Source organism: Sphaeramia orbicularis, chromosome 13 (genome assembly GCF_902148855.1).
Source record: "Sphaeramia orbicularis chromosome 13, fSphaOr1.1, whole genome shotgun sequence".
Classification (NCBI taxonomy): domain Eukaryota; kingdom Metazoa; phylum Chordata; class Actinopteri; order Kurtiformes; family Apogonidae; genus Sphaeramia; species Sphaeramia orbicularis.
Window position 1 is genome coordinate 52,670,395 of NC_043969.1, and position 22,952 is coordinate 52,693,346.

At 39.6% G+C, this 22,952-nt stretch overlaps 2 protein-coding genes across 2 annotated transcripts in view; one reads left to right on the forward strand and one right to left on the reverse strand.

Annotated features, from left to right (window-relative positions):
- Positions 1-22,952, forward strand: part of LOC115431255 (uncharacterized) — a 202,326-nt gene that overhangs the window by 128,739 nt on the left and 50,635 nt on the right. The gene's annotated exons all lie outside the window — the stretch shown is intronic.
- LOC115431265 (E3 ubiquitin-protein ligase TRIM39-like) lies at positions 12,710-21,652 on the reverse strand. The gene is made up of 2 exons (XM_030151523.1): positions 21,611-21,652; positions 12,710-14,657 (listed from the first exon to the last, which is right to left on the reverse strand). Exon 2 carries the CDS (start codon positions 14,653-14,655, stop codon positions 13,000-13,002), a length of 1,656 nt encoding a protein of 551 aa, XP_030007383.1. The 5' UTR covers positions 14,656-14,657; positions 21,611-21,652; the 3' UTR covers positions 12,710-12,999.

Genomic DNA, 22,952 nt, shown 5'->3' on the forward strand with positions numbered 1-22,952 from the left:
GAAGGTCTGCTTTCTCCAAGTACTTTTCTAGTTTGGTAATTGGATTTTCCTTTTGGAAACTAAATTGATTTTCAGATCATAAAACAGATAAACCAAATTTTTAAAAAAAAATGTTTGATTTTCGTTTTCTCTTTCTAATAACAAAAAATAAAGTTAGTACCTGACAGAACCAGAAAAACAGACCAAAAACGCCCATTTTTTTCATTTTCTGAGACATATGTTGACATTTTCAAGGAAAAAGCGTGGATGCAGACAATTTACAGTCTGTTTTTGTTTTGTTTTTGTTTTTTAATTAGAAAGTTTCATTAACAATTCTTAACATACAATCTAAACACGTTAAAAAGATACATTCACCTGACACATTTATAAATCAGACCTATGAAAGAAGAGACAAGAACAAAAGACAAATAAAAAAAAAAAATCAACACTCAGGGGTCTGCTACATATTACATTTAAATTCATGATATAATTTCATTGTTTTCATTAATTTATTGTTTTTCTTTTTCAAATTTTCAATGTTCCAATAAGTTTTGAGGTCTGCTATTCTGAATTTGTTTAAGGAGGGTATATTTTTTTTGCCAAATCATTTTGTGTAGGTAATATTTTGCTAAAATAATGAGATTAATTATATATTTTTCATTAGCCGATAAATTTAGAATGGTGACTATAACAAGAATTTCAAATTTGCTCAGTAAAATTCTTATTCTATTTAATAAGCTCCGCAGAGAGGTGTTTGAGCCGGAAACTCAGCTAAAATTATTAGCTGAGTGGATTTTTAGGAATAATTAGGGATAGACAGGGATAGATATGTTGTTTTTGTTTGTGTGTCCAGGCCTCTGGGTGTGTGTGTGTGTGTGTGTCTGTCTGTCTGAGCTATGAAATGAGAAGTTTGTGCCTTGTTGAAACTCCAAAAGAGTGGTGGAGAGTCACATGAGTTATTTCTGCTTTCTAAGAGTTCTGCTGGGTTGTGCCATGGTTTTGATACATGTTCATGAACGCTGGCATTGTATGGTGTGTGGTGTTGGTTTTCTGGTTGTGTGAGTGTGGTACTGCTACACTGTGTGTGGGATGATTGTGTGAGAATCAGATGGTTCAATTCAGGGTGATGCACATCTCAGAGTTGTGTGAGTGATGTTTGTGGTTTTGACCCTGGTGTGAACATGACTGAGAATGATGTGAACCGATCAGTGGTTTGTATAGTGGCAGTCTAGCTACAAAAAAATGCCACTTGGGGATTTTGAAGCCATTTCCAACTCGTGATGGTGTGTAAAAACAAGGTCCGCCATGGATGTGCGTTTAATATTTTACTTACTTGCAAATCTTAAAAAACACCTACAAAAGGGGCTGAATGACTTAAAAATGAGCTCATATACAAAAGAACAAAAAAATACTAATAACACCCATTCACAGTCACACACAGAGGCACGGTTGAAAAACTGTGTGACTTCCCATGGCTCAAAAATCTTCTCTGATCACTTGTGTCTCCCTTATATAACCTCTGCCTGGCTAATTGCTACCTATGCCCACAGGTGTGCAGGTGACCCTAGCAACCAAGTGCCTCACCACAAATACACACCCATTTTCACACATACAAACACACACAACACAAATCTAAATTAGCTACAACAGTTTGTTTTATTAAGTGTAGAGATGTATGTAGAATGCTTTTTGTGGTGTTTTTTTTTTTTTTTTTTTGAGATAAAGAGAAACTGCAGTAGTAGACTGCAGAAATAAATAGATTCAAATTCCTTTACCTTAGTATAGTTACATAGAGAAAAATTAAAAAAAAAAAAAAATGGTAAAAGTTAAATGTTTACTCAAGGGTGATTAATTTGAGTGTGTTTCATATCTGATCAGATAAAATAAAGAAAAAACCTTAGAGTATAATTCATGTTGTAAAAGCATAAAGACACTAATGGGCCTAAATTATTATATTAATATAATTCCTTAATACCAAGCTTTGACACTTGAGTACAACTGAATAACTGCTATTTGATTGTAATAATAAACAAGTTGAACTACGTAAGGATTTATAAATATGAAGTGTCAAATTCAGAGGCGTCTACTAGGGGGTGTTATTGTATAAGCAGTAGATATAGGTTTGATTAAAGGCATAGAGCCCATTAATAATATGAACTAGATGCACCATGGGTTTGGGGTTTTGCAGGTGAAAAACAATTAAGGCCTATTGTTGTTGCTCCTGTATATCCTGACTGATTGACTGACTGGTAACAACTATAGACCCATGTTCCTGGTCTAGATCGATAAGAAAATAAAATAAAAGGTGCTACATGTACAAGAATGAAAGAAATAAACATGAAAGTAAAAATATATATTGCATAATAAATAAATAGGAAAGTAAATAATCAAAAACTAATTATTAGAAAGTTACTAAATAAAAAAGTAAATAAACTTTGAAGAAGAAGCTAAATGGATAAATAACTCCCACAATTAGTATTTAGGATTCATTTTCTTTGTGTTTTTCATGCTGATCTAACGAAGAGAAAAAAGTATGTTGGACATTTACAATAATTTTTAGTTTAAATTGAAGAGTACATGAACACGTATGAGCTGTTTGACAACTGAATTTTTCTTTGAGGATTAATAATGTAATTCTCATTCTTAAATAAACCACTAAAATATTTCTTTTCACTGTTGAAATATGGAATTCTACAGAAAATGTGTAAGGATAATGGTTCACATTTTGCAAATCACATAATGTCCCTAATGGTTATAAGAAATGAAATAAATTAGAAAATGACTGTATTTATCATCCATAATCAGTAGGACTGATGGAGTGATATAAAGTTCTAAAGAACAGGAAACTGAGAAGGAGATGATTGACTTTAGCAGAATATATGAGTAAAGTACTAACCAGTAGAGAAGTCTTTTTTTGTTGATTTTGTTTCAGGAGACCTGGTGAAATCAGACCCAGTCATAAAACCAGGACTTTGGATCCTCATTAAAGTGAGAAGGAGAACAACTGGACCAGTTTGGAGCAGAAGGGTCCATGTCAGATCCTGCAGACCAAACCAACAGCAGTGACAGTCAGAAAAAGGACGACCTGGGGTCACCTCTCATACTGTAGGTGTAGCTGAAGGTACTAAGGTTGTCACAGTGACAGTGGGGTGATTTGTCCACCTGGTGACTGTGGAGAAGTTCTGGGCTACAAAGGGGACCCCTTTAGATAGATAAGAATTAGGGGGGGTCATCTCAAGCCCAGTGAAGAAACCACCTGATCCCAGTCGCTATAGAGGATAAATCACTCTTACAGTTCATCAGTAAAAGGTCGATATGAGAACCTGATTGTGGACAGACCTCAGCCATGACATCCGTTCAGACCCTGGGATGTGTGGACTCAGAGGTACTTTGGCATGTATGATGTTCCTGACAGGAACTGGAACTGGACCTATGATATGATATGAAGTTCAGACATACACATACAATGCTCCTGTTAAATGTACAGAGAAGTTTTATACTAAGGTTTCTTCATTGAGTGCTTCTTTCTTTCTTTCTTTCTTTCTTTCTGTCTTTCTTTCTTTCTTTCTTTCGGTCTTTCTTCCTTTCTTCCTTTCTGTCTTTCTTTCTCTTTCTTTGTCTGCCTTTCTTTTTCTGTTGTTCTCTCTTAGGATGGGGTTGTGAACTATTAGAGACCCACATATTTAAGACTGTTCCTGTATTAGAGACAGTGACAAGCAGCCAGCGAGGTATTTCTTCTTTTATTTGCAGCTCACTTTGTTTATATTTCCATGTTTGTACTTTCAACTATGTCATGTATAGTTATTAATGTAAGCATATGTGTTTCCGTTGCTGTATGTTTGTCTATCAATTCTCACGGCATGAAAGACGAGAGGAGAGCAAAATAAATGCCAGTTTTAAAGGAACCGATCCATGTCTGTCGTGATGAGAACTACACAGACCCTCCTCATAAACCACAAACACCTCCACCTTCTGAAGACCAGACTTCACAGACAGAGGGACAGAAGGACCAGCGCAAGCATAGTACTGACTTCCATTTATCAAACCGATGGTCCAGTATCCGCTCTGAGGACTCGGTGGGATCCATTCTTTCCTGTTGATGGACCTTCTGACCACTCCTAAAGCCCAGTCAGTCTTTCCTTTCACCTGAACCTCAAAGTAAAACCTGCCTGAAGAGAAACTCTGCTTCGCTAAGATGCAAGGACTATTAGTGAATCTCTGTGGTTTGTCTAGAAGGTTCCTCCTTTCATCACCAGTGTGAACCTGTTTTCCATCATCAGACAGGATGAGTCTAGGATGTGCTGTATCTGGATCCAGAGTCAGATCCACCTCATACTGTTGGACTCTCTTCAGGTCAGCTTCAGCCTCCTTCTTCTTGTCTTTTCTGAGTTTGTTCTCCAGCTCAGACACAGCTCTCTCCACAGTCCCCTCATATGATGGTGGACGGACGTTGACCTTTGTCCAGGTCTTCATGGATGGAGCAGCTTTGACACATGTGAACCTCTGGACAAAGTGGAGGTGGTCTTCAGAGCCTGACAGCTGCTCCACCTCAGTGCTTCTCTTCTTCAGCTCACAGATTTCTTGTTCCAGTTCTTTGATGAAGTCTTCAGCCTGTTTCTCAGTGGTCTTCTGCTTTTCTTGGATCTCCTCTAAGAGCTGGTCCAGACCTCTCTGAACAGACTCCATCAGAGCAGTGAAGACCTCAACACCTTCTGCATTCTCTCTGTCTGCAGCGTTCTTACTGACCTTCACTGACCGTTGGATCTCCTGGATCTTCAGTCGTCTCTCCTGGGTCATCTGCTGAATTTCAGCCTTTGTCTTCTTCACCTCTGCCTTCTGTTCTTCATATTGATCTTTCAGTGGAACAAACTCATGGTTCTTGTGGTCTAAAACAGGACAGAACACACAGATACATGTGTGGTCGGTTTTACAGAACAGCTCCAGAGGTTTGTGGTGTTTCATACACATCCTGTCTACCAGGTTCTCCACAGGGTGGATCAGCTGATGCCTTTTCAGTCCTGAACATGTCAGATGAGGTTCCAGATGAGTCTGACAGTAGGAGGTCAGACACACCAGGCAGGACTTCAGGGCCTTCAGTTTAGGTTCAGTGCAGACGTCACAGGGAACTTCTCCTGGTTTGGCAGCTTGTTGGTCTGAGCTGTAGATGTTTGGTTCATGTTGAACTTCAAGTCTGAACTGGTTTTGTGTTGAAAACCTCTTTACACATGGGACACCGATATGGGACATTAACCCTCCAGTGTTCAGAGATGCAGGATTTGCAGAAGTTTTGTCCACATGATGTTGTGACTGGATCAGTGAAGACATCCAGACAGATGGAACACTGGAACTGATCCTCAGATCGGACACGACCGGCAGCAGCCATATCTATGGACCAACAGAACAGATACAACACTGAAACATTTTACAGTTTTTCATGATAGTTTGCACACATTTTCTGAAAACATACCTCATAGTCTCAGAACTCTACACACAAATCCAAAAACACACACACACACAGTGGGCAAAGCCCCTCAATGCTCCTGCAAAATGAAACTTTACATTTAAAACAATGTTATTTCTTTTCTAAATGCCATTTTGTTTCAAATAACACACAAACCATCATATGAACAGACATTTATCAGAACCAGTTGAACACTGATGTGCTCAGTGGAAAACACTATGAATAAAAACACTTTTGCTCCGTTCATCAGAATGACTTAGGCCTTTTTTGGTTCAGTCTTACACTTACTACACACAGTACATACACAAGTGTGTTGTAATATATTGTACAATATTGTTTTTATACTCAGAACACACAGATACACGGTAATATTTTCTGTAATATTTTATTTTTCCCACAAAAACAAAACACAAAAATATTGTACAGTGTCTATCCCACCAACACATCTAATGGTCAACATAAAAACAGAAGAGCTCACCTGTTGTCCTTTTGTGCTAAAGCTCTGATTGCTTATTGTAAAACTGTGTGAGAGCTATTTACCCATGTGATTAGTGAGCGTGCACAGTAGGTCAATTAACTTTAGAATTTAGAATAACAGAGTGTTCTTTTTGAAAACAAGAGATTCTCTCCATGAAAATTGTGCCATATGCAAAGAATTGTGTGTAGTGTTTTGAAAAAAGTGTGATTTACGTAGAACTGCAGTGTGAGTGTAAAACAGGAACTGTGGTTGGAGTTTAGCAGAACTGGTTCATGGGAGGTTGGTGCAAGAGTCACATGTTGTGATCATTGTGTGTCAAGTACCAAGATTTGTGTGGTGAAAACTGAGAAAAACAGTCATTATATTAACAGTGTTGATCATCATGTGATCATTTATAAGGAGACTCATAAAAGTCCTTTATGGTCTTCAGATAAGTGTGACTGCTCAGTCACACGACTACAGCAGTGTTTAAAATCCATGACATCTGTCGAATACTTGGACTGTGAAATGTTCTAGAAGTTCATTGAAGTGTAACTGTAGAAAATGTTAGTGGAAACAAAAGCAGGAGGACATGAAGAACCAAAGTCCAGACCATCTAAAGGCCATGGGCTGTACTAATGTAGAATCTGTGTAAATGCTGTTGGTTTATCCATGTGGTTCAGCGATGGGAACCATTTCAGCAGAGTTGGGTCAAATGAATCCAGTTCTGTGTGTGTGTTTGGAGTTGAACTGTGGTGTTGAAGCTGTTTATCAGCTCAGTTTAACTCACCGATGAGACTTGAACCAGATCTAATGAAGTGGGTTTCAGGTTTGTTGGATGGTTCCACACACACACGTCTGCAGCTCTGATCACACTGAGAAGAACTAATACTGTCATTTCTGGGAAATGATCTGTGTCTGATCTGTTTCCTGGTTGATGTTTGGATAATATCCAAGTGTGTGTTGTTTTATCACAGACGGCTTGTAGAAGGGTTCTGGTTCTAGTGGGGCAGCACAGACTAGGTAGGCTTCATCTGTAGAAGGATTTTAACTGAAGAATAATTATAGAATAATTACAGTCTTGCTCTGAACTGCTCTAAAATGTCACATATTTCTCTACTGATGCTGATGCAGCCACTGGGAAAGACAGCAACTATTCTCCCCTAGGCTTTATCAAAACACCATGGAGTCAACTTGTCAATTTTATTATTAGTATTAAAAAAAATAATACATTTGATAATTGAAATTATTAAAACTATCTTTCAGATAGTTGATATGGACAATGGTTGCATTTCTAACGGCAAAAGTATACCAAGTTATCGAAATTTTACTTCCACACACAAAATTCAATTCAAACAAGCACTGGAATGGATTCACTTTGAAAGGGTTTTTAAAGAGAATGATGCTAACACCACTTACCAAGTACATATGCTATTATTTAATGATGGTTTTGGAAGGTTTTTTCCAATGAGAGATTTTTGTGCCACCAGGAAACAAAGTAATCCGTGGTTGTCTAGAGCAGTGTTTCCCAACCAGTGTGCCGTAAAAAGTCATCAGGTGTGCCGTGGAAGACTATCCAATGTGACCTGACTGGTACTGGAAGAACAGCGTGATATAGATCCATACGAGTGTACGCACTAATGATCCACTCAACCACAACAGTCTCCTGTTTGTCTTTGCAAAAATAAAAATAAAAGTGAAAGTGAACCAGCCCCGATGCGGTGCGATCTGCAGATAAAGCCCCCCCCCCACTAATGACGCGCGGACTAGTGAGTAACCCCCAAACCCCAGGTATCAGGCTGGGGCAGGGGGGATATGCCTCCCATACTATTACACATCGGACTTCAATCCGGGGGTTCGTCTGAGGGGTCGCTGACGAACTGCTCTCAGCTTTCTTGTTCCAAACACTCTGTGACAATGTGCCCCGATGTGCCCTGCCCCCCCCCCCCCCCCCCCCCCCCCCCGAAAAAAGAGAGAGACTCAGAGCTGTTGAGGAATATTTGTGTGTGTCTTTCTTCAATTCCTGCAAGAATATGAGCTTTGTGTTCAACTGAACAGGTCCAGGCTTCACACCCAGTTAGTACATTAATTTGAATAATATTTCAGTAAATACACTTTTTGTGACATTTTTGTTTGGTGGTGTGCCTTGTGATTTTTCTAAAGTAAAATATGTGCCGTGGCTCAAAAAAGGTTGGGAAACACTGGTCTAGAGGACTAAAAAAGTCTGCATTAATGAAGAATAAGTTTTATAGGAGGTACTTATCCTCAGCATCCCCTCAAATTTAGCCCAGTACAAAAATGTATAAAAAATAAATATACTTCTCTTCTTAGGGCAGTAAAGAAGAACTACTTTAGAGATCATTTTAATAAATTAGCTAATAATATTAAAGATACATGGAAAACAATAAATGACCTCCTTCAAAGAAATAGAGCCCCCTTAAACTACCCCCCCCCCCCCCTTTTTTTTTTTTTTCTGGTGGAAACAGTTCTGTTAGTGACCCAACTGATATTGCATGTAGGTTTTTACAACTCCTTCTCCAGTGTTGGTGCTTTCTTTGCTTAACACAAAAAGCAAACAAACATAATAATAATGATAATTTTTAACAACCCAAAACTAGATCCATTAAATTACATTAAGGGTTCATTTCCATCTTAGTAATTTTGTAAACCTCTGCTATGATGGGATAGGTGCTGGCCTCATCAAAGATTTTCTGCCTACAATTGCTGAACCACTCACTTTCATTTTATTTATTTTTTTCTGTCTTGGAAAACTGGTTTAGTACCAACAGACTTAAAGTTAGCCAAGGCTGTTCCCTTATAAAAAAAAAAAAAAGGTGATCAAGCATACTTCTCAAACTATTGTCTTATTTCAGTAGCACCATGTTTTCAAAGGTTTTACAAAAAGTTGTTTGTAAAAGAATTTTTAAACATTTGGTTAAATCTAATATGTTACATAATTATCAGTTTGAATTTCGGAAAAATCATTCTACTCACATGGCTCATATCGAACTAATGGACAGAATAGATTTGGTATTGGATAATTTGCACTTTTCTCAGTGGTCTTTCATTTTGTTTTCTGTTTCAGTGCTGTTTTGTTCAGGTTTTTTTTATCTGTCTAAAGCTTTTGACACTGTAAATCATAATATTTTGCTACTAAAGTTGTTCAAATATGGATTTAGGGACAGCGTCACTATTGTTTATTATTTATATAAATGATTTTTCTTCAGTTTCTAGCGCTGCTTTTCCATTTACAGACGATACTAGTCCTTTTACCACAAACAAAGATGTAACTTCCCTTCTCGAGCAAACAGAACTATTAAGGATTTGCTTAAGTCTGCGCAGACACCAAATTAAAATGGATAGAAACACTACCAATAGTGTTATTCAGTATGAGGTCAACCCCAAATGTGACTATGAATGAGGTACTGACCGGCAGAAAGATGCCTTGCCCATTGAACACTCCCTTATTACAAAAAACAATAACCTTAAAGTTGCAGCTTAGTGACATATCAGACTATGTGAAGCAACTGAATAGTCCTGTCTATGATGAGTATCTCCCAACAGGTGATTAGGGATGGGAATGGAGAACCGGTTCTTTTTGAGAACCGGATCCCAGTACCTTGATTCCTTGGAATTGTTTGCCTGCCTGCTTAACAATTCTGCTTATCGATTCCACCTTCATTGCGCATGCGCAATGACGTCACGCGTACGCTGCATTGTTTTGGTCAGAATGTGGCCAACATGGCATTGAGGCAGAAACGGTCTAAACAGACGACACCAGGGCCATTGGAACACTTGAAAAGCTTCCATTGCACATTCCACAGCATTTGATTCATTTGATACGCAACTTAGCGGTGCTTGTGAATCTTGCGGCAGAGTGAACACCAGGCCGTCATCTGGGCGCAGTTCCAGTTCTGGTACAGCCAACAAATGTTGTATCCCCTCAAACACAAGTTTCCGAAGATAGGGGAATGAGGTGCACAACAACAGGAAACGAACCGAGTTGAACCGGTTCCACGTAGTGGAAATGCAGCAATAGAGGAATTAGTAAAGGGTCTTTAGTTTCACTTTCACTGTACCCCAGCCCCGGCATCATCTGTTATTATTTGTACATACTGTATATGTTATATTTTCTGTGCAGAGATGGAAATATAAAGGACAGTTAATGCAAACACACCTGTTTGTACTCTTTTATTCCCTCACCCAATGAGAATCATTAAGAGAATCGATAAGGAATTGGATCGATAAGCAAAATCGATAATGGAATCAGAATTGTTAAATTCTTATCGATTCCCATCCCTTACAGATGATTAAAATCCTCCCGCAGACGGAGAAATGAAAGTGCACGCCTGTGGAAGTGTCCTGAGACAAGTGACTCCATTCAACTGGTCATCTGGACAAGGACCCCACAAAGCAGCAGAAGCTACATCACACTGTGTGAAGGTGAAGCCGACTGACGACAGACTAAGTAATTGGATACAAAAACTCACTGTGCCCGAGGTACTGATCCAACCCAGGGAACAGTGGAACAAATTAAGACTGCCCTAAAAGACAGAAAGGGGGGCTCAGACCAAGACTTCGGGCAGACGAAACCAAACACCAAACCGGACATGAGTAAGACAAAGACAGAGACTCCGACGCCCTCACCCAAGTACAACTTACGAAACAGACAAAACACTGAACCAAAAACTGAACCAGAGTCTGAGCAGACTCAGGTGGAAGGACTTCATGACTCAGAGTGGGACACCAAGGATGAATTATTTGCCGCACTGAGCACAAATATACATATTATAAGTCTCCTAAGTTAGGTATAAAATGTTCCAAAGAAAAACAGAATGAGTAAAATAATTTAAGAAAGAGATAAAGGTAAAAATAATTGCACAGAATCTGAAAACAAACCCCTATTTGGTGCAATAATAGGCACACCAGCTGTCCTAGTCTTATTGTACGTGTTTTATCTTATATTTTTAATCATCTTGAGCCTGATGTAATGAGCTTATAATGAAGATACTGGAGATGCGCGAGTCGACGTTCCAGGACGAGAAGACCGTTTTTTTCCCCCACCCCCATATAGATACATATGTACTGCTAATGTTGAAACATACCCAAATATAGCTTATGCTAGCACGTAGAGAGATGAGACTTTTAGGATTTATGAAGCTCATTGCAGAGTTGTGTACCAGAGGGATAGGGTGTGATGGTTTGAAACTCCTAGGGACAACAGATTCCTAGTACAATGGATAAAATCAGAGTCTGGTATTTGAAAAGACTGCTATTGCTAACAATAAGGTAGATGTGTTTTAGACATTTCCACTGGCTCTGTGCAATGAAGAAATGCTTGCTGCTCTTCAATGCAATGAAGAATACAGCTTACACCATTTTACACATACATATTGGATTACTATCAGAAGTTAAAGTACATTTTACTGGGAGGTAATCTTTTTTACTTAATTTTAATTTAATTTAATTTTAATATTTGATTTAATTTAATTATTTGATTAACTTGATTTTTAATTACTAATAATTACGCAATCGACTAAATCAATAATTGGATTGACATGATAAAATCATGTCAAAAGGGGGACTGAAGAATAATTAGAGAATAATTACAGTCTTGCTCTAAACTGCTCTAAAATGTCACATTTCTCTACTGATGAAGGTTGGATCAGTCCATAACACCTTCTTCCAGTCTTCAGTAGTCCACTGGCGGTGTTTCATGACCCAGCCAAGCCTCTTTTTCTTATTCTGAAGTCTCAGCAATGGCTTTGTTGCTGCAACTCGACCCATCAAACTTGCAACTGGAAGTCTTCTGTTCACAGTGGAAACTCAGACTTGCTTCCTCCTCCACTATCTTCACTGTGCTTGAAGCTGTCGTCCTGTCAGTCTCCTCTCACTCCAGCTGTTTTCTGTCCTAAACTCTTCTTCTGCTTCTGTTGTGTCTTTGCTTCTTCCAGACCTCTTCTGTCTGCATTCCCAGTCCAGTTTCAGTGCCTTTGAATGCTGAAGGAAACTGGACTTCCTGACACCTGGTCTTTCTTGGACATTTCTCTGGAGGACACACCTCCATATTTCAGTCTTCTGATGCTCTGTCTCTCTTCGATCATTAATTGCCTTTTCCTTTTTTATAGTAACACACTACTTTCTGCAGTCCAGTACTGTTCAAATAATGCTCCACCGGTACGGTACCACACTGTGTTCCAACACTCCTGTTCTGCAGACACAGGGGGTTGGAAGGAATTCCCCAACGTTGGGACACCTGGAGGAATTGAACCACCAACTTTCGAGGCTTGATCAACCTCCATTGCTGCAGAACTGCTTTCAGTTGTTCACCCATTTCTTGTTCACATTTTTGTATAATTCTGAAATGTACATTATTTTTCAGTTTTGTTTAACCTTACCTTTACATTTCACAGACAGAGGAAATGTGAATATTTCCATGTATTTGTTCATTGTTGACATGTAAATCCATAGTTCAGATATTTGAGCAGAATCATCCAAATAAGTCGAAGGTTTGTGACTCAAATGGATTGAGTGGATTTCAACTTCAAAACATTTTTATTCAGAAAATATTTGAATAACTGAGGAATCCTTTCTAAATATTTGGTCTTAAATATTATGGTATAACCTTTGTCTGAGTTGATGTGAAAATAATTACAGTTTTTACAATAATTACATGTGTTTGTCTGCGAACAAATAGAAAACAACTCAGCATACATTGAATATTTAATGGTTTTTCTCATTTCAAATGCAGACAGTATATGAGTGTATTTATTAAAGCTATGAACATAATCTTTACTGTTATTATTGAATATTGAATTCTCCTGAACACTTCTATCATTTAAATGGATAAAATCAATCCCATAATTGAAACACATTCCCAATCCCAACATTTGAATTCCAGTTCACATTCAAACACCATCATTATCATTGGATTCAATCACAGACATCAGAATGTGTCAAACCAGGATTATTCTCAGCACTAATGTTTGTATTTCAGTGCATTTGGATCCAGATTCATACACGTTCAAACACTTTACATCATCACTAAGTTTAGTGACTCCAGTAAATGTGAGAAAATCTGTGCATTTGATGAGTTTGTTCCTCAGTGTCTGACAGGAGTGATGATCAGAGGAGCAGAGTTTGAACCTCCAGCATTAGGACATGGACTGAAGAATGGGAGGAGTTTATCACTGAAGCAGCAGCCAATGAAGGAGTAGATGAGAACTGAGGAACCTACGTCATAAAAGGAGACCAGACCCTCCTCATAATCCACAAACACCCCCACCTTCTGAAGACCAGACTTCACAGACAGAGGGACAGGAGGAGCAGCACAAGCTATGCACTGGTTTCCATTTCTCAAACCGATGGTCCAGTATCCGCTCTGAGGACTCAGTGGGATCCCTCCTTTCCTGTTGATGGACCTTCTGACCACTCCTAAAGCCCAGTCAGTCTTTCCTTTCACCTGAACTTCAAAGTAAATCCTGCCAGAAGAGAAACTCTGCTTCGCTAAGATGCGAAGGCAATCAGTGAATCTCTGTGGTTTGTCTAGAAGGTTCTTCCATTCACCACCATCATGAACCTGTTTTCCATCATCAGACAGGATGAGTCTAGGATGTGCTGTATCTGGATCCAGAGTCAGATTCACCTCATACTGTTGGACTCTCTTCAGCTCAGCTTTAGCCTTCTCCTTCTTCTTCTTCTTCCTCTTCTTCTCTTCTGTGAGTTTGTTCTCCAGCTCAGACACAGCTCTCTCCACAGTCCCCTCATATGATGGTGGACAGACGCTGACCTTTGTCCAGGTCTTCATGGATGGAGCAGCTTTGACACATGTGAACCTCTGGACAAAGTGGAGGTGGTCTTCAGAGCCTGACAGCTGCTCCACCTCAGTGCTTCTCTTCTTCAGCTCACAGATTTCCTGTTCCAGCTCTTTGATGAAGTCTTCAGCCTGTTTCTCGGTGCTCCTCTGCTTTTCTTGGATCTCCTCTAAGAGCTGGTCCAGACCTCTCCGAACAGACTCCATCAGAGCAGTGTAGACCTCAACACCTTCTGCATTCTCTCTGTCTGCAGCGTTCTTACTGACCTCCACTGACCGTTGGATCTCCTGGATCTTCAGTCGTCTCTCCTGGACCATCTGCTGAATTTCAGCCTTTGTCTTCTTCAGCTCTGGCTTTTGTTCTTCATATTGATCTTTCAGAGGAACAAACTCATGGTTCTTGTGGTCTTCAACAGAACAGAACACACAGATACATGTGTGGTCGGTTTTACAGAACAGCTCCAGAGGTTTGTGGTGTTTCCTACACATCCTGTCTTCCAGGTTCTCCACAGGGTGGATCAGCTGATGTCTTTTCAGCGCTGGAACTGTCAGATGAGGTTCCAGATGAGTCTGACAGTAGGAGGTCAAACACACCAGGCAGGACTTCAGGGCCTTCAGTTTGGTTTGAGAGCAGACGTCACAGGGAACTTCTCCTGGTTTGGCAGCTTGTTGGTCTGAGCTGTAGATGTTTGGTCCATGTTGAACTTCAAGTCTGAACTGAGCCACCATCTCTGAGATGAACGTGTTGATCTTCAGCTGAGGTTTTGTGTAGAATTCCTCTTTACACATGGGACACCGATATGGAACATTAACCCTCCAGTTTTCAGAGATGCAGGATTTGCAGAAGTTGTGTCCACATGGTATTGTGACTGGATCAGTGAAGACATCCAGACAGATGGAACACTGGAACTGATCCTCAGATCGGACACGACCGGCAGCAGCCATATCTATGGACCAACAGAACAGATACAACACTGAAACATTTGAATTATATCGTCAGTGTTTATCATCATGTGATCATTTATAATAAGGAGACTCATAAAAGTCCTTCATAGTCTTCAGATAAGTGTGACTGCTCAGTCACATGACTCTACAGTAGTGTTTCAAATCCATGACGTCAGTTCAATACTTTGACTGAAATGTTCTGGAAATTCATTAAAGTGTAACTGTCGAAAATGTTAGTGGAAACAAAAGTAGGGAGACGTAGAACCAAAGTCCAGACCATCTGAAGGACATGAACTGGATATGAAGATAATTTTAAGTCTTTATTATGAAAGCAAATGGGAAAAAGACAGAAAAAATATAGTTTTGAAACAAAAAATCAAGATTTGAAAACAAAAATGAAGGTTTCAAAATTTTTAAGTTCAACCAAATCGATTGTGTTTTCATTTACTTTCATTTTAAATGTGAAACTTCTGCTTCCAGGCCAAAATGTTTAGTCATTTGAAAGGTTTTGTTTGCCAGTCCAGAGGTTTTGCACCTCTAAATCTGTTGCAAATCAAAAACTTTTGCTTGTAAGTTCCCTCCTGGCTCTGATCTGGGGTTCTGCCCGACTGTGCACCGGAGCCACGGTGCGACTCGGAGCCGAGCCCCGGGGCTGAGTTTTTCTGCAGTTTTCTCTGTTTTTGGTCTGATAACCCTCCAATGGAATCTCAGGAGGATGATTAAAGGACATGATCAGTGAAATAAAAAGAAATAAATACAGGGAAAACACCTGATTTTCACTGAAAAAATGCAAAATGGAGAGTATTATCAAATCAAAATCCAATCAAAATGTATTTATATAGCACTTTACAACAACATAAAGAAGCCCAAAGTGCTTTACATCTAAAAGCGTGATTATATTATAAGCTAGAAACAGGTTAATCAAGTACCATAAATACGCATAAAACAATAGGACACAACACACATTGATAAAAGAGACCACAGATTCAAACCTAATAGTGTCTCAGTTCTAAGGGTTAAAAGCCAGTCTAAACAGGTGAGTCTTTAATCTGGATTTTAACAGGGGAAGGTTGGTGAAGACTTGCAAGTCAGGAAGTAACAAGTTCCACAGTTTTGGATCAGCAACAGCAAATGAACGATCACCCCATTGTTTATATCTGGACCTGGGGACATCCAAAACCATCTGAGAGGACAATCAGAGGACTCTGCTGGGGCGGTGAACTGTTAAAATCTCAGATAAGGATGGGGGAGCTAGACCATTTAAAGCTTTAAAAACAAACATTCAAATTTTAAAATCAATGCGATGGTGGACTGGGAGCCAGTGAAGAGAAGAGAGGATGGAGCTGATGTGGTTGAATCTGGAGGAGTTGGTCAAGAAACGGGCAGCTGCATTTTGTACCAGTTGTAAGCGATGGAGTGAGGACTGAGTGAGGCCATAATAAAGTGCATTACAGTAGTCCAGACGTGAACTGGTAAAAGCATGGATCACTCTCCCCAGATCACTGCAAGAGAGGAATGGCTTCACTTTGGCTAAAAGACGAAGCTGGAAAAAACTTGCTTTAACAACTGCATTAATGTGTTTATCAAGCTTCAGTTGACTGTCTAAAATCACTCCTAGGTTCCTGACAGCCTGGCTCACAGGGGCTGGAGGAGGTTGGGTAGTGTATTATAGTGCAAATCAGAAGGGCCAAAAATTATACATTCACTTTTGCTCTGATTGAGATGAAGAAAGTTTTGAGCCAACCATACTTCAGTGTCTGAGAGGCAGGTGTGGAGAGAGTCTAGTGCAGATGTATCATCTGGAAACACAGGGAGATAGATTGGAGATCATCCGCATAAAGGTGGAATGACAAATTGTGTTTAGTGATGATGGAACTGAGAAGCAACGTATTCAGTGAGAATAAAAGTGGGCCGAGAATGGACCCCGGTGGCACTCCAGAGGACAAAGGAGCAGGTGAGGATGAATAATCCTCAATCATTACAGCAAAGCTCCTATTGGTCAGGTAAGAGCTGAACCACTGCAGAACTGTGCCCTGGAGACCGACATGTTGAGCCAGGCGAGCAATCAGGACTGAGTGGTCTACAGTGTCAAACGCTGCTGTGAGGTCCAACATCATCAGCAGCACTGGTCTGTTAGCATCCAAGGATAAAAGAATGTCACTGTGTATCTTAAGAAGAGCTGATTCTGTGCTGTGCCGAGATCTGAAGCCAGACTGGAATTTTTCTAAAAAGTGGTTATTCTCTAAAAAAGACTGCAAGTGGTTAAAGACAAGTTTTTCTAAAACCTTTGATAAAAATAGCAAATTGGAGACTGGTCTAAAATTGGACAAAACTGCAGGGTCTAGATTGGGTTTTTTTTTTAGAAGAGGTCTGACTACAGCATGCTTGAAAACTGCTGGGACAAATCCACCACTGAGACAACTGTTAAAAAGCGAGAGCAGACAAGAGCCCACAGTATTAAAGGCCTGTTTGAGCACCTTGGATGGAATGATGTCCAGAGGACAGTAGGTTGGTCTCATCCCCTGGATCACCTCAGAAAGAGTGGGCAGTGACACCGGCTCAAACACCTCAAAGACAAGAGGAGGAATGTTAGAGTCACTGTGGACGTTACTGTCCATACTCCTCCTGACTGAAGCCACTTTGTCCACAAAAAGAGTCCAAAATGTCAGAACAGGTGGAGTGAAAGGAGTAGATTTGGTCATCCGGGCAGGGAGGAGAAGCCATATCAGCCTGAGTGTATAGAGCAGTGTTCAAAAAAGCATTAGCAAATTGACCAGCTGTGGACGCAGTGATGATGCAACGATGACAGGCTGATGTGACAGGTTTAGATGTGGGAAGGGGAGTCGAAAAATCCAATAAGATAGGGACGTGATCTGAGATACAGGTCTGGGGTATTTCTCTGTGGGGTACAAGCAGGCCATGGGAAATGATGAGATCCAGCGTGTGTCCTAGCTGGTGTGTGGGGCCATTAACTGATTGAGTTAAATCAAATGAGTTTAAAAGGCAGAGAAACTCATCAGCATTTTGACTAGAGGGACAGCATACACGGTTATTGAAGTCACCACAAACCAATATATTGTCATAAGATGGCATCATCTCAGCTAGGAATTCTGAAAATGTTGAATGAAATCCTTATTGGACTTGGGTGGGTGATAGACAACAGCACACAGCACAGGAGAGGCCAGTTCAAACAGAAATAATTGTACTTCAAAACTACCATAATGTGCTGTGGGAATAAAGCGACAGTTATGGGTGGGCTTTAACACAGTAGTCAGGCCACCACCACCACCACCAGTAAATCTGTCTCTCTCTCCTTCTCTGTCTCTCTCCCTGTCTTTCTGTCTCTCTCTCTTTTCTCTTGAAGCCACATTTGATTGGTCAGTATGTGTGGCGTCGTCTCTGTCTGTGCTGAGCATAGGGGAGAGCGGCGGAGTCACACAGCAAGCACAAGTTGAGAAAATGAGTGACAACAAGAAACGCAGCAAAATCTGGACACATTTCAATTACATTGACCAAACTAAGCTTCAGTTCACCCACGTCTTACACATGTGATGGCATGGAGACTGTGCATTGTAGCAACATCAGTCCCCTCAAAGAAAATCTTCTCTATAACAGGGCAGATATTTACAGAGAGAAGAAACGGGATCAACCCCTCCAAGCTGAGGCACTTGGTTTTTCTCACTGCCAGTCTTCACTGAAGGAGAAAACTGTTATCTGGATGCTGATTTTTTTTTTTTCTTTTTGTTTTACACTTTTAAATGTATATTTTGTTGTGTGATTCTGTAAGTTTCTGTATGTTATTTCTCTTTAAATTTGTTTAGCAGTAAAAAGTTAAGTTTAAAATAGTTAAAAGTTAGTAAAGGTTAGGCATTTCTTTTTCCACTTTCTAATTCAGTATTTTTATCACTCAGTAGCATGTATAAATAAAGGTGTATTTGTATAATAAACATTTGATATAGCGCATGTTTTTTTTTTTTACATTAGTAATTCATATTGCGCATAACTTTACATTATTGTTGGTAATAAATTAATTTAAGCGCCCAAAAATCTGAAGAGCCACTTGGGAGCCAAAAGTGAGCCGAGCCAAAAGAGCCAGTTCTCGAAAAAGAGCCGGAATTCCCATCACTACAGGAGAGTTGGTGTGAAATGAATCCAGGTCTAAGCTCAGTTCAACTCACCAATGAGACTTGAACCAGATGTGATGAAGTCGTTTCAGGTTTGTTGGACGGTTCCACAGACACGTCTGCAGCTCTGATCACACTGACCAGAACTGACACTTTTATTTCTGGGAAAGGATCTTTTTTCTGTTGAATGTGGTTCCGCCTCTGATCTGTTTCCTGGTTGATGTGGTTAGGGTTCACACAAATGTATGTCATATAAATGTTTTCACATCACTGATATATTCAGTTCACATCATTTACAGGTTTGACATAGTTTGTCCATTTGGACCAAACAGTGGAAAAAGCTTCCCTTTGACCCTTCAAACCAAATGTCCACTTCTCCAGAATGTAAATGTCCTTTTTGATGTCCATCCATTCTTCAGTTGTGGGTGCTTCAGACTTTAACCTTTTTCTACTGATAGTCTTTTTGCTGCAAAAGCATTAACAAGAGTTTTTTTTTTATCCTTCAGTCCAGTTCTCATATGAAATATCTCCTCAAACCAGGGCTTCACATTTACAAGGAACTGTTGGAGTAAAGACGTTCTTTAAATGTTCACACAGCTGTTCCCAGAACGGTCTGATCACTGGACAACTCCAGAAAATATGACAGTGATTTTCATTCTTTGTCCCACAGAGTGTCCAACAGGTGTCTCCACTGCCCTCATGTTTTCTCTGGACAGGAGTTACAAACAAATCTAACAGTATTTTTCCAACAGAATTCCCTCCAGTTGTTGGAGCTGGAGGTCATCCACTGTAGTCTGCAGATGTTTTCCCAGCGTTCAGTGTAAATAAGTCCATTTCCTTCTTTGTCCCACTTCTTTCTTGTGTGTTCTGTGTGTCCCTGTTCAGACGGTCGAATACCACCGTAGAACCTGGAAACAGCTTTAGCGCATGAACCAAATTTCAACAAAGACAAAAACATATGGAAGAATCCTCTGGTTGAGGTTTTGGTCAAACGTGTTGTTTCATCACAGACGACATGCAGAAGGGTTCTGGTTCTGTAAACACGTGTGGATGTTTAGAAACAGCAGTCAGAGCATTATCTGTCCAGTCAGCTGTTGAACCTGCACTTTAGGTTCTAAAACAGGGGTGTCAAACTCATTTTAGGTCAGTTCAACATTCAGCTAAATTTGATCTGAAGTGGACCGAACCAGTAAAATAATCACATAATTTATAACTAATGTCAACTCCAATGTTTTAGAGTGAAAAAAAAGTAAAATTAAACAATGAAAATGCTGACATCGACGAACTATCCTTTCAAACAATGTGCATAACATGAACAAACTCAATAAGTGTAATTTTAACAAGCTTCAGTTTATCATTTCCACATGTTCATTCTAACTTACAGATCAGAGCAGGTCTACAACTACATAAAAACATTTAATATCAGGCAGAATATTGTTAACATTGTACTTACTTCTCTTAAACCATTTCAGGTGGATCATATTTGTTCAGGTTATTCACTTTATTTATTTATTTTTTTTAAGTTATACTTTGTTTTAGTGTAAATACATGAAATTATTTACATTTACTATGAGAAAAAAATTGGAGTTTTGAGTATTTATAGATTATAATGATAGTATTTTACTGGTTTGACCCACTTGAGATTGAATTGGCCTGAATGTGGAACCTGAACTAAGGATTGTTAATATCTTGGAGTAATTTTTGCATTTCACAAATTCATCCCAATTGGACCCTTTGGCGGGTCAGATTTGGCCCCTGGGCCGTATGTTTGACACCTGTGTTATAAAACATGAACAAGATCCATTCATTAGTGGACGGTTCACATGAATGAACACATCTGGTACTGAACCAGGTTTCCATGACTGTCTGTCATCATTAGTGTTGAGTCACATGAGTTGGTTCTGTGGGAGTCTCCTGGACTTCAGGCCTGTTGTCGTTTGTGTTGGACTCCCTCTAGTGGTGGTCTGCTGGTGTAAATATGCAGAATACTGTCAGCTTTCAGGACACACACACATGACTGTGAACTCAGTATCGGTGTTTGGACCTAGTGTGACTACAGCTGTCCTCAACTAAAACAAGACAAACACAAATATATGACCAAACTCTGACTGAGGAAAGAAAAGTCCATCTGTTCTCACAAAAGGAAGAGTTAGAGTCAGACCTGAAATGTTTAGACAAAGTACAAAACAAATGCAGACATTTACCCCAAAACCACAGACTGCAGTAGAACTGACCAAATACTACAGTCATGGATGTACAAATCATTTAGTTCAGGTTCCACATTTAACCCAGATTGACCTAAAATGTACGGTGGCCCAGAGGTGCAACAGCCCAAAAAATTATCCACTATAAGAAAGAAAGAGAACAGCCCAAAAAATGATCTACCATATATTTTTAGAATAACTTTATTTTTAGTGCTCTTCCACTTCCAGTTGGTTACTTCATTAGCATTAGCCACATTAGATCAAGGCCTTAAAAATTTTCAGCCTATGCGTTTATTTTTTTTTCGGTGGCCTTAATTTTAAAGCAAAAGACCTTTTTGGGTAAACAGCGCCCCCTTAATTGAAAAGGTGGATGATGTTTTGGTTTTTTTTTTCTTATACTGGATAATTTTTTGGGCTGTTCTCTTTTTTATCTTATATGGATATTTTTTGGGGGGCTTTTGCACCTGTGGGCCACTGCAAAAATGGGCCGAACCAGTTCAATAATAGCATACTTTAGAAATAAGGACAACTCTACATTTTTCTCTTTGTCTTAATGTAAAAAAATTAAATTACAATATGAAAATGTTTACATGTACAAAGCAGATTTTCGGCAAAAATGTAAATAACCTGAAAATCCAACATGCAGATAAGGAGAGAGAATGTGGAGGAGGATGGGATCAGAGCAGCTGTTGGAATAATGTCCAAAATAATAAACTCAACATTACAGTTTTGAACCATCGCTTGGACACATTTGTCCAAAGCTCCACCCCCTTTTCTCCAAACTGTATAAACACAAAACCAAGAATTCAAGCTACGTTCAAAAAAATCTGTCATTCTGACAAAAGCAAATAACTGCCTCAAAACTGTTTTACCTGCACTCAAAAGGAAACACACACACACACACACCTCCATTGTTGATCCTGTTCCTTCTTTCATTGCAGACCAGTTCAACTGGACGCAGATCAATGACTGACTCCTGTTTTGGATCATCCTGATTCTGCAGCTTGTGTTGGATCTGATATAATGTCATTTCCTACAGATCAACAGAGGGATCTGTTCAGTCCATAAACATTCATACAACTACCTGGAGAAGGTTCACCTCATGCCTTTCAGTAAATTTAATTCCATCTGGGTCATTCCTAGTCACATGTTGGCTTTTTCCTGTTTTTAGCGTTTTGACTTCTGTTGTTTGGACCCATGCTGGACAAACCAAATGCAGAATTAGAAAACACTGCATTCCAGTCTTTTGTCAGTGTTCTGTTACATTCTATGTGAACTTCCACCCTGACTGGGTTGTAGTTGGTTGGGGAAAATTTTGAGTAAATCTGTGTAGAGTTTGAATTCTTGATAGTGAACTATTGCCTAACAGAGCTTCAGTCATGGTGTCATACTTGAATCAGCAGTAGAATTTAATCTGGGTTGGATGGTGACATCTGCTGGACAGCAACTGTAAACCCAGCTGACAGAAGTGGAGTTTGGCTTGGCCTTCAAAATAAAACCCAGAGCATTTCACTGAAAGTCAAACTCATTTTATTATCACTCTGTTTTGCCATATTTATGACGAGCTCAGCTAGCAAGATTTGGGTTGAATTAATTTGGTTGAAGTTTGGTTTAATTACAACAACGTCAACAAGAATAGAATGTCTCCAAAGTTTGTGGAAACTAGAGAAACAGTAAGTGTAGTTAGTGCAGTCTGGGAGACCACCTGGTAGAGCCCATACACAGTCCTTTCCTTCATGTCACCCCCCCCCCCCCCCCCCCCCCCCCCTTTTCTTCAGGCTCTGTCCTATCACTCCCAAATAAAGTGAAAATACACAACACCCCCCCCCCCCCCCTTTTCCTTGACGAAAAACACACTCCTGTAACTTCCCAGCACTGCTTCCACAGATCAGTAAACTACCGTCCCACCCCTGAAAGAAGATCCTGAATGAGTTTCACTGTCGTTCCCGTTTCCGCACACAGGCGTGTT